This window comes from Rhincodon typus, chromosome 9 (genome assembly GCF_021869965.1).
Source record: "Rhincodon typus isolate 14 chromosome 9, sRhiTyp1.1, whole genome shotgun sequence".
NCBI lineage: Eukaryota > Metazoa > Chordata > Chondrichthyes > Orectolobiformes > Rhincodontidae > Rhincodon > Rhincodon typus.
This window is the reverse complement of record NC_063340.1, coordinates 81,743,860-81,755,979: the sequence shown is the minus strand read 5'-3', so window position 1 is coordinate 81,755,979 and position 12,120 is coordinate 81,743,860. Positions and strand designations below refer to the sequence as shown.

The 12,120-nt window shown below is 39.6% G+C and overlaps 1 protein-coding gene across 1 annotated transcript in view; it reads right to left on the bottom strand.

Moving 5' to 3' along the window:
• The window catches only part of tarbp1 (TAR (HIV-1) RNA binding protein 1), a 107,321-nt gene that overhangs the window by 3,204 nt on the left and 91,997 nt on the right, over positions 1-12,120 (bottom strand). The window contains exons 23-25 of the mRNA XM_048601372.1: positions 6,216-6,302; positions 4,190-4,392; positions 3,331-3,412 (exon numbers count right to left, since the gene is read on the bottom strand). Of these exons, the coding sequence (XP_048457329.1) occupies positions 3,331-3,412; positions 4,190-4,392; positions 6,216-6,302 (372 nt within the window). The remainder of the gene's footprint in view (positions 1-3,330; positions 3,413-4,189; positions 4,393-6,215; positions 6,303-12,120) is intronic.

The following is a 12,120-nucleotide window of genomic DNA, read 5'->3' as shown; positions in this document are numbered from 1 at the left end:
TGGAAGGCACATTGCGCTACAGGTTGCCTAGCAATGGCTTTTGGACTGTTAAGTTTGTTTTGCCACAAATCAGGGAATGGTGCAATTGGTGAGAGGCTTTCAAGAAGCCTGCGGGGAACACAAATCTCTTTGCCTCCTGGAAAAGGAAAACAACTTCCAATTGTGGAGAAGTTAGCAAGGAAAGTGTTCTCTCTCGCTCTCAAAATTGTCTTTTACCTCAAGAAAAAGACTCTGAAAACTGAACTGCTCATTAAAAAACGTGTATCTAAGTGACCACCTGCCCAAACTGAGTATCTTCCATTACTCTGTTGACTTCAGCAACATGAACTTGTTTGCAGAAACCAACAAAAACAGGGAAAGTCAGCTCATTCCATCTTGTGGTTTGGATTCTTCATACACAAAGATGTTCTATTTGCTTAGTTTTCCACCTATATTAACTCTGCAGAACTGCATGTCCTGTCTGTGTATGAATGTGTTTGGGTTCGGCTTTAAAGGTGGTATAGCATACATTAGCATCGTATAGCATGCATAATAATAGTTAATAATCTCTTTTGCTACTTGTTAAAGACTAGGTTTATTTCAAAATAAGTTTTTGCGTTTATTGATGAAACCTGGTTGGCGTTTCTCTTTTGTTCTGATAACAGTAAAAGTAAATTTAACCATCTTGATGATTCATTTGGACATTTACACTTTTTGGATGCCTTGTGGAGTAGAGGTTTTGATTATATAGAAAATAGGAGCAAGAGTAGGCCATTCATTTCTTTGGGCCTGCTCCGTCATTCGATACAATCATGACTGAACATTGAACTCCATACCCTGTTCCCACTTTCTCCCTATACATCCCTTAGCCTGAATAAGTATGTCTAACTTCATCTTGAAACCTTTCAATGCTTTGGCCTCAACTGCTTTCTGTGGCAAATAGGTGTACAGGCTCACCATTCTCTGGGTGAAGAAATTTCTCGTCATCTCAGTCCTTAATGGCCTATTCTGTATCTTTAGACTGCGACCCCTGGTCTGGACTCCCTGGTCAGCTAGAACATACTTAATTGTATTTACCCTGTCAGATCCTCTTGGAATTGTATGGAGTTCTGTGAGATCACCCCTCATTCTTCTAAACTCTAGTAAATATAGTCCTAATCTATCCAGTCTTGCTTTGTACATCAATCCTGCCATGCCAGAAATAATGGGATGGTAAACCTTTGTTGAACTCCCTCCATAACCAGAACATCCTTCCTCAGTTAAGGAGATCAAAACTGCACATAATACTCCAGGTGTGGTCTTACCAAGGCCTTGTACAGACAGCACATTCATTTGTTCAGTCATTACAAAGACCACTCAAAGCCTCTTTGCATCCTCCTCACAACTTACTTTCCCATTTATTTTGTCCCCACATCAACATCACTTACTGAGACTGAACAACTGTGGCTCTAGCACTGACGTTTGCAGTAAGCCACTGGTAACAGCTTGCCATCCTGAGAAAGACATGTTAATTCCTGCTCTGCTTTCAGTCTGCTAATCAATTCTCAGACCTGATTAGTAAATTACCTCCAAGCCCATGCACACCAATTGTGCTTATTAACCTCCTATGAGGAACCTTATCAAGACTTCTGAAAATTCCAAATGCACCACATCCATTAGTTCTTCTTAAATCAACATTACAACCAACATTCTCAAAAATGTCCAATAGATTTGCCAAACATGATTTCCCTTTCAAGACGACATGCTGGCTCGCCTAACTTTGATGTTTTTCCCCCAAGTGTCTAGTAATTACATCCTTTGGAATAGACTTTAACATTTTTCCTACTCACATCAAAATAACAACTCTTTCGTTCTCCATTCTCCCTCTCTCTCCTTTCTTAAATAAATAGTGATATTATATTTGCTTCTGTCCAGTCTGCAAGAATCTTTCAAGGATCTACACAATTTTGAAAGAAAACACCGAAGTACTATTCCTATTGCTCCCACATGCAACATTCTGGGATGAAGCTCATTTGGTCTGTAGATTTATCACTTCAATCCAGTTAACTTTGCCAGTTCTACCTCCTGAGAAATGCTAATTTCTTTCAGTTCCTCAGTTTCACAAGTCCTTGGTAGCCTCATTTTCTGTGAGATTTTCAGTATCTTCTTCCATGAAGACACAAAGTGCATTTTGTTTGTCCACCATTTCCCTGTTCTCGATAATTTCTCATATAATGGGCCGACATTCGTACAAGCTGATCTTTTCCTCTCACATAAAAAAAAATGCTTTTCCAGGCTGACTTTATGTTTCTTGCTCACTAGCTTGCATTCTTTTATTTTCCCTCCAACAGTTTCATGGTCATTCTTTGCTGGATTCTAAATTGCTTCCAATCCTCATGCTTACCACTTTTTTGGAATCCTTATAAGATAGTTTCTTTAATCTAATGTAATCTTTAACTTCTTTTGTTAGCCATGGTTATTTTATTTTTCTCCTTGGGTGTTTGTGGCTTTTACAGGAGTGTATATTTGTTGCAAAGCATGTAGTATCTCTAAATACTTCATCGTTTCAAATGTTTAGATTTAAGATCCCAGTTCCAAATTAACTACTTTGAATTCAAACTTGAATGATATTCTATCTAATTATGATCACTGTTTCGCAAAGGCTCTTTTACAGCAGTTATTAAGAAGCCTCTGTCATTAAGGAAGTCATTTCTCAGTCTGTAACACTAAATCTAAATTAGCCTCTTCGATGTATTGCTCCAGAAACCCATCTTGTGCATACATGAGGAATTCATCCTCCACAGCAGTAGCACTGATTAAGTTTATCCAGTCTATAAGTATACTGAAGTCACCCATTATTTCTATATTAACCATGTTACCTCTAATTTCTCTGACTGAAGCAGAAGGGTTACCAACCGAGCCACAGCCATCCCCATCACCAACTAAACAGCAATGGACAAGTGACTCGATCTACTGGCTGGAACAAATTCACATTAACTGCATTTGAACAACATAACTCAATTTCAGGAACAAAACCAAAGTTGCTAGAAAAGCCCAGCAGGTCTAGCAGCATCTGTAAAGGAATAAACAGAGTTAACGTTTCGGGTCCGGTGACCCTTCAGACGCACATGAATAATGAATTTCCAACGTTGACCAGAACAGCAGGTGCCAAAAGAGATGCCTACCTTAAGCTGAAGTCTGTATACATTGTTGGAAAAAAGCTAAAGCCTCTTAATGTGCATTTAACTGATATTGAATATGACCCTGAGGCATTGCATGTTGACCAAAAATACTACAGTTTTTTATGTTGAAACTTTATGAAAACACAGATATTAAAGAAAGTCAAGAATATCTTCAGCACCTCTTCTATACCTCTAAACTGTAGTCTTCCAATGGTTGAAATTTTCCAAAAAAGAAATGGTCCTGAATTCTCTGCCAGTTCTTTCCAGCATTCCTTAAGGGAAGAGAAAATAAATTCATCACGAAAAGAACAAAATCGAAACAAAATAAAACTGTTTAAACTTTCAACAGACCCATAAACTAAAATTGTTAAGACTTACAATTTTATGATTTTGAATTCTAAAATGACAAGTGCAGAATTTTTTGTTAAATACAGTTATGAAAGCAATAAGTAATTATAAAATGAAGGATGTTTCTAAATCTGATGCACAAACATCTGCTCCCACGCATGATAAATATTCATGGTGCCAATCTTTGGGTAGTGTTTGACACAGGTACAAAATATGGACGCATCCCCTTTTCACCAATCAAATGTAAATCGGAATCCAAATATCTTTAGCCACCCCATGGCTACTGTGTGTACTTCCTCTATTCCTACAGCAAAAGGCATAGGAGTGCAACTGAAAATAGGGACTCTCAGATTCTCTTAGTTCCCCGAAGTCTAATAAGTTAAACCGAAGGGCAGAAATTTGAGGTTACCTGTATGAATTGTGTAGTAGCCGCTTTGCGATAGCTTTAACAGAGACATGTGAGCAAGTTGCTTGATTTTGGCCACACACATGGAATGAAGTAAGCAGTAAAAGGATGATAAAATATTAAATGCCTTAGCGAGTTTTATTGCCCCTAAATATTTTTAAACGGTTGCTGAACATGTGCACAGATGTATAATTTTAAAAAATATTCTTCCTAAAAGGAGAACTACAGATAAGCACTCAGGTCATTTGAAACTAATGACAATTAAAAGAAAAACATACGCTCGTCTCATACTGACCCTGTGCTTTGCTTGTTTCCAGCTTGTTCTAGACATGACTCGATAATTGGTGCCAAAAATTGCAGCTCCTTGCCTTCTACCTTAGACTGTAAACATGCCTCCCATACCTGCTGTAAGGCAAGCAGGGCATATAGTCGCACACTGAAGTTGTGGTTTAGACACCATGGCAATATCACACTCAACGCCTTTTTCAAATGTTGGTCCTAGGTCATAAGACAATTAAAAAAAAAGCCACCAGAATTTGGATCAACATATTACTGACTGTAAAGGTAATGCAATAAATTACCTGAAGAAAGTGATTCAAGATTATCCTTTAGTTTTGCAATTTTAAACTGGTTACATCTCATTTACTGCGGTTCTAAATTTAAATATTTGAATACGGATATAAAGGTAAACAAGTAAAAAATGCACATTGTAAAATTAAAACAGGAATGACTCAGTCTACCCTATCAAAGTCCCCATTTTCATTAAATACATATTAAATACCACTGTTCACAATCCATCTTCAACTCAGCTTTCACAGATTAGTGCACGAGAGAAAATGTTCCATCTGAAATAATCTGCCTATCTGAAAGGAGACCAGGGCAGAAATTTTTTGTTTTGAGAAACTGCAAATGAGGTTCCCTGCAAAAGAAGAGTGACCCTTATTTTGCCACGATTACTATTTTAGAATCAAGATCCCAAACTCAACCTCACATGTTAAATATAAATACGTAACACATAAATATATATAAATATAAATAGACTCAGTGTCATACAGAAACAGACCCTTCGGTCCAACTTGCCCATGCCAACCAAGTTTCCCAAACTAAACTAGCCCCACTTGCCTGCGTTTGGCCCATATCCCTCTAAACCTTTCCCATTCACGTTCCTGTGCAAATGTCTTTTAAATGTTGTAACTGTACCTGCATCTCTCATTTCCTCAGCGTTCATTCCACTTACAAATCTCCCTCTGAGTGAAAAAGCTGCCTCTCAAGTCCCTTCTAAATCTTTCTCATCTCACCTTAAAAATATGCCCTCTACTTTCAAACTCTCCCACCCTAAGGAATACATCTTGCCTATTCACGTTATCTATTCTCCTCGAGAAAGGTCACCCCTTAATCTTTTACTTTCGAGTGAAAACAGTCCCAGCCCATCCAACCTCTCCCTATAAGGCAAATCCTCTGTTCCTCGCAACATCCTGGTAGATCTTTTCTGAATCCTCTCCTGTTTAACAATTCCTTCCTATAATAGAGTGACCAGAACTGTACATAGTACTACTGTTACAAAGACAGAAATTGCTGGAAAAACTCAGCAGATCTGGCAGCATTTGCGAACTGAAATCTGAGTTAACGTTTCAGGTCCAGTGACCCTCAGAACTGTTCTGAGGAAGGGTCACGAGACCCAAAATATGAACTGATTTCTCTTCAGATGCTGCCAGACCTGCTGAGCTTTTCCAGCAATTTCCATTTTTTCCTTAGTCTATATTGTTCTCAACAACATAAAGATTAACAGAGGTCGAAAAAAGCAAACTGAGCATTAATATACACATCACATCTGAAGATAAAGGCTTTTGCACAAATGCAGGGTTTAATGGAATTGATAGAAGTAGACAACCGTAGTCTTATTGGCGGGTGCAGCAAGCCCAAGAAGTCAAATGGCCTACTCCTACCCTTATTTCTTACGTCCTTACATCAGCTGACTGCCTTTACATCTGAGCTGTGAATTTGAATTTTGGCTCCAGAATTACAACAACATACCTGCAGCTGGTTGTAAATTTATTTGCAGCCAAAAACAAAGGGTTTGACAATTTCTCTTTGGGATTTACTGCTATGAATACATAAATGGTAAAACCTTCATGAGAGCCATCTCTTGCTTTATTTTTTGCAATGAATGTGATTCTTGGCCAACAGGACAATGGAACTCCATCAGTTTTGATCATTAAACACAATTAGCATAATGATCACAGAACTTTAGCACAGATTCTAATCATCCCACACATTCCTAAATATTTAACGAATTTAGGTCTGAAAATAAAAATGCTTACCTTTTTTGAAATGTTCTTAAGGATTACATTAATGTGAACTAACACAGCCAGGAACGTGCAGATACTGGTTTTTGTATTTTCTGGGTTCTACAGAAAATGATCCAAAATGAAACAGGAGAATTGAAGCAATATATTTGAATCAATGTAACAAAATAAAACAAAACCCTTCTTTTAAAGATGGGCTTTAACCTTTCCACAGTTTGCAATGCTTGGGACCAAGTCATGCTGGATTTTGGAATTTTTGGATGACACAATAATGTTGGGGTGCCTACCTACAAACATGTTAACTGGAAAACATTGCAGATATGAATATTAATGTAAAGCACAAGTGATAAAACTTTATACAGCAGTCTTGAAAATTATTTTACATTTCCAAAGTACTGTACTAGAATTGACACACCTGCTAAAAAAAATTTCCACCTAACTGTGCTTCCAAAGAAGGGATTTCCAGGCTGGCAAGGGAAAACTTAATTCACTATTTTCTGCTGAGTCATTCTCTTTTCTAATGGTATTGATTTCTTCGAGTGATGTTATTCTGCCTGCAACAGCATCCACTGGTACATTGTGCAAAAGGTTTGAGTTAGAAAGTGAGGGCATAGTTTCTTTTTAATTATGGAAGGTACTGGAGCCAAGTTGAGCCTCAAACCAGAATGACGTAATACAACCAGAGTTGTTGAACAGTCATCAGGAACAGCAACCAAGACCAATGTTTCCCCATTTGTAAACCAGCTTACCAAGATTATTTGCAGACTGCTTAACACTACTTCAATTGTACTTAGCTAACTCAGAACTGTCGGGGGTAGGGGTGGGGGGGAGGGGGGGGGTCAATTCTGGGACCTTCCTGGACTGCATAATCCAGCTTCACATCCCCTTAACTGGTGAGCAACAAGCCAAATTAGGTTCTCGTGTTCACTGGGCAAGTAAAGGTTGGCATTACTGTAAAATGTCAAAATGACTTGTAATCAGGAATAAAGCAGAACAATGCTCAAAAAATGTTAGTTCAGACCTGAAATATAATGTTATCTTCCATTAATTTGCTAGGAAGAATAAACAGAAACTAAATCTTCACTTCAGATTCACACCTTTAGAAGTCATAAAATGCTGTATTTAACAACTGTTAATTCAAACAGGAAGGAGTGCTAATTTGGTTGCTCAGCTGAAATAGTCACGCAAATTAGGAATGTTGCGCTGAGTTTCAATTAACTATAAAAGGATTTTTACTTTAAGGCATAATTATAACTCTAGAGAATCCATTTAAAGCTCCACTTGCAAAACAATTCCCTATACAATGCGTCTGTACTAATTAGAAACAAAATAGTGAAACTGTCCTTCCTTTTATGCAACCCTCAATTTACCATTACTCATCTTATTCTATAATTTTGTTTTTAGGGCACAATATTACAGTAATTAATTTTGTTATAATGCAACATCTGTGGTAATGATCAACAGCAATGAAGACTAGAGCATATCAGAGGCCAATTTCTGGGCAGAAGCTTGGATTTGAGGATTTACAGCACAGATAACAAAGATGACAATTACTTGCTTGTTGTGCTATATAAAAAGGAACAAACAGATGGATGTGCTTCTCTCACTGAATTTCACCCTGGCTAACAAATCCATTGTTCGGCCCACAAAACAATATTTTGTTAAACTCAACGGCAGAGACAGCTCTAAGCTGAGCTTAAGATCCCTCACCCGCTCAAACACGAAATCATTAATTTCCATTTGGTAACAGCCTCTGCATCTGTTCTGATTTCTGCAATTGAAATTGTCACTTGTGTCCTTATCAATTCTCCTTTACTATTTGAATTGTCAAGTTGGTTGTCTGCTATCTCTTAATCTTCAGTTCACTCTAAACTCCATTTTTGATATCCTTTCCGATAACAATAATACTCATCCGGTTATCTTGCCCTTGCTCATCTATACTGGCTGCATTTATGCAAGAACTCAAATTTTAAATAGTCAACTTTTAATTTAGGCCCTGCCTTCGCCTTACCTTCTTCAGCACCACAATGAACGTAAAATTGCTTCTACTGACATTAGCCTCTCATACATTCCTCCTCCCTTCACACCAGTACAGATCATAATATCTTGATGATATAGGCAACAAATCAACTATTTAAGGTCTCATAACAGTGTTGAGCAATAAAACTGCAAAGGAATAACCTGTCAATTTATCTACAATTACAATATTAACTGATAATAAATGATGTCCCTCAGAAGAGCAAAATTGGTTGCAGCTGTAGGGAATTGCACACCTTCAAAGTTTAAAGTTATAACACTGGGACTGGATGAAATGCATCTGAGGATACTGAAGAAAAAGGGAGTGGAAATGTCAGGGGTACAGGCCATAATCTCTCAAGTCTTCCCTAGAGTCAGGTGAGGTGCCAGAAAACTCTTTAAAATTCATTCATGGGATGTGGTTGTCACTAGGTGGGCCAGCATCTATTGCTCTTGAGGTGGTGGTGGTGGTGGTGGTGGTGGTGGCGGCGAGCTGCCTTCCTGACCCACTGCAGACCTTTTACTGAGGCTCACAAGAATTGTTTCAGGGATGAGAAACTTCAATTATAAGGATAGATTAGACAGGCTGGGATTGTTCGCTTTGTAAAGATGAACAAAACATCCGATAGCAGTTTTCAAAATTATCAAAGGGTGGATAGAATAGATAAGGACAAATTGCTCCCACTCATAAAACTATCAAGAATGAGAGGAGACAGAATATTACACACTGGAAGAAATATGCACTTGCAATAACTCAATGAATTGCAGCAGGTCAACCATTACGCTGATCAGCATGACAGTTCTCAGAACCATGAATTATAATGGATTCCCTCCATAGCTCTGTAACATTCTCCAGTCCTACAAGCCTCATAAATTCTGAAGTTCCAAAGAACTCAGGGGACATGAACAGTTAATTTTACACAGAATTTTATAAAACAAAGTTATGAGGAGTATAGACATGGTAGACAGGAAGAAACCTGTCTTGTGGAAGAATCAATGACTGGGGGCACAGATTTAAGCTAAGGGGCAGGAAGTTTAGTGAGGACCGTAGAATCCCTATGGTGCAGATAGAGGCCATTCAACCCATTAATTCTTCACCAATACTGTGAACAGCACCCCACAACCCACCCTATCCCTCTAACCCCACATTTCCCATGGCTAATCCATCTAGCCCATACATCCCAGGGCACTATGGGGCAATTTAGCATGGGCAATCCACCTAACCTGCACATCTTTGGGACTCTGGGAGGAAACAAAAGAACCCACAAAAGTAATTTTGGAGTGGGAGCAGGACTTCACACATTCACCCGAGACTGAATTGAACCCTGGTCCCTGCGAAGACAAGGCATACAAAGCTATGAACCAAAAATGCTGGATGGAATTAGAATAGTTAGTTGGTTGTTTCTGACTGGTGCAGACCTGATGGGCCACAGGGACTCTTTCAGTGCAGCATAACATCTATGACTGTATGACCATGACTCTGGCTCTCTTCTCTCAAACGGTCTATACCTTGCTCTTCCTCTTGGTCTCTGATTAAAGTCTATTTCTTTGACTCACCTCATGGTCACATCTCATTATGGAATCAATTGTGGTTTTAAAAATTTGCTGTAAAGAACCACAGGCTATTTGGCAATATTTAAAATGCTATGTAAATACATGCTGTTGTTATTGTTGACATGTTACAATCCAAACTGATGGCAACAGTGGACACATCAGATCCCAGAGAGAAACCTGGCTTGACAGACCACTGTCAAGTAACTCTGTTACTTTTACAATAGTAATGGAAAAGGATAGGTACATACAGCAGGGTAAGGTTTATAATGGTGTGGTGGGGGGCAGGGGAAGGGTAATTATAATTCTGTTAGGTAAGAACTGGGTAACATAAAGTGGGAACAGATGCTGTCAGGGAAGAGCACTATAGAAATGTGGAGATTGTTTAAGGAATACATACTGCGTGTGATCGATATGTTTGTCCTGAGCAGGCAGGGAAAATATGGTTGAGTGAGGGAGCCTTGGTTCTTGTGAGAGGTCGAACGACTAGTTAAGAGGAAGAAGGAGGCTTATATAAGGTTTAGGAAACAAGGAACGGAAAAGGCTCTACAGGGATACAGGTTAGCCAGGAAGGAGCTGAAGAAAGGGCTTAGGAGAGCTATAAGGGGGCATGAGAAAACCTTGGCAGATAGGATCAAGGAAAACTCCAAGGTTTTTTACACATCCGTGAGGAATAAGAGAATGACCAGAGAAAGGGTAGGGCCAATCAAGGATTGTAAAGGGAATTTATGCACGGAGCCTAAGGAGATAGGAGAGGTCCTTAATGAATACTTTTCTTCAGTATTCACAACTGAGAGGGTCCTAGTTGTAGAGGAGGACAGTGTGAAACAGGCTGGTAGGCTAGAGGAGGTCGATGTTAGTAAGGAAGATGTACTAGGAATTTTGAGTAACTTGAAGATAGATAAGCCCCCTGGGCGTGATGGGATTTATCCAAGGATTCTATGGGAAGCGAGGGAAGAGATTGCAGGACCTTTGGCAATGATCTTTTCGTCTTCACTGTCCACAGGTATAGTGCCAGAAGACTGGAGAGAGGAAAACGTCATTCCCTTGTTCTAAAAAGGGAATAGGGATAACCCTGGAAATTACAGGCCAGTTAGTCTTACTTCAGTGGTGGGCAAATTATTGGAAAGGGCTTGGAGAGATAGGATTTATGATCACTTGGATAAGCACAGTTTGATTCATGATAATCAGCATGGATTTGTGAGGGGTAGATCATGCCTCACCAACATTACTGAATTCTTTGAAGAGGTGACCAAACATGTGAATGAAGGTAGAGCAGTGGATGTGGTACATGGATTTAAGTAAGGCATTTGATAAGGTTCCCCATGGTAGGCTCATGCAGAAAGTAAGGAGGCATGGGATAGGAGGAAATGTGGCAGATTGGATTCAGAATTGGCTGACCCTTAGAAGACAAAGGTTGGTAGTGGTCGGAAAATATTCAACATGGTGCTCTGTTACAAGTGGTGTACCACAAGGATCTGTTCTGGGTCCTCTTCTATTTGTGATTTTTGTAAATGATTTGGATGCAGCAGTGGAAGGGTGGATTAGTAAGCTCGTGGACGATACGAAGGTGGGTCGAGTTGTAGATAGTGCGGAGGGCTGTTCTAGGTTACAAAGGGACATTGATAGGATGCAGAGCTGGGCTGAGAAGTGGCAGATGGAGTTTAACCCTGAAAAGTGTGAGGTGATTCATTTTGGAAGGACAAACTTGAAAGCAGAATACAGGGTTAACGGAAAGATTCTTGGCAGTGTGGAGGAGCAGAGGGATCTTGGGGTTCATGTCCACAATTCCCTGAAAGCTCTATCCACCTGGGTGGCAGTTATTAAGGCGGCGTATGGGGTGTTAGCTTTCATTAATTGAGGGATTGAGTTCAAGAGCCGTGAAGTTATGCTCCAGCTATACAAAACCCTGGTTCGGCCACATCTGGGAGTATTGTGTTCAGTTCTGGTCGCCGCATTACAGGAAAGATGTGGAAGCGTTGGAAAAGGTGCAGAGGAGATTTACCAGGATGTTGCCTGGAATGGAGGGAAGGTCTTACAAGGAAAGGTTGAGAGCACTGGGGCTTTTCTCTTTAGAACAACAAAGGATGAGAGGTGACTTGATAGAAGTGTACAAAATGATCAGAGGTATAGATACAGTGGACAGCCAGAGACTTTTTCCTAGGGTGGAGGTAGCTTTTACGAGGGGGCATAGTTTTAAAGTGAGTGGAGGTAGATACAGGGGAGATGTCAGAAGTAGGTTCTTTACTCAGAGAGTGGTAGGGGCGTGGAATGCATTGCCAGAGCGGATCGCGGAGTCGGCCTCATTAGGGACATTTAAGCGGCTATTAGATAGGCATATGGATGATAGTAG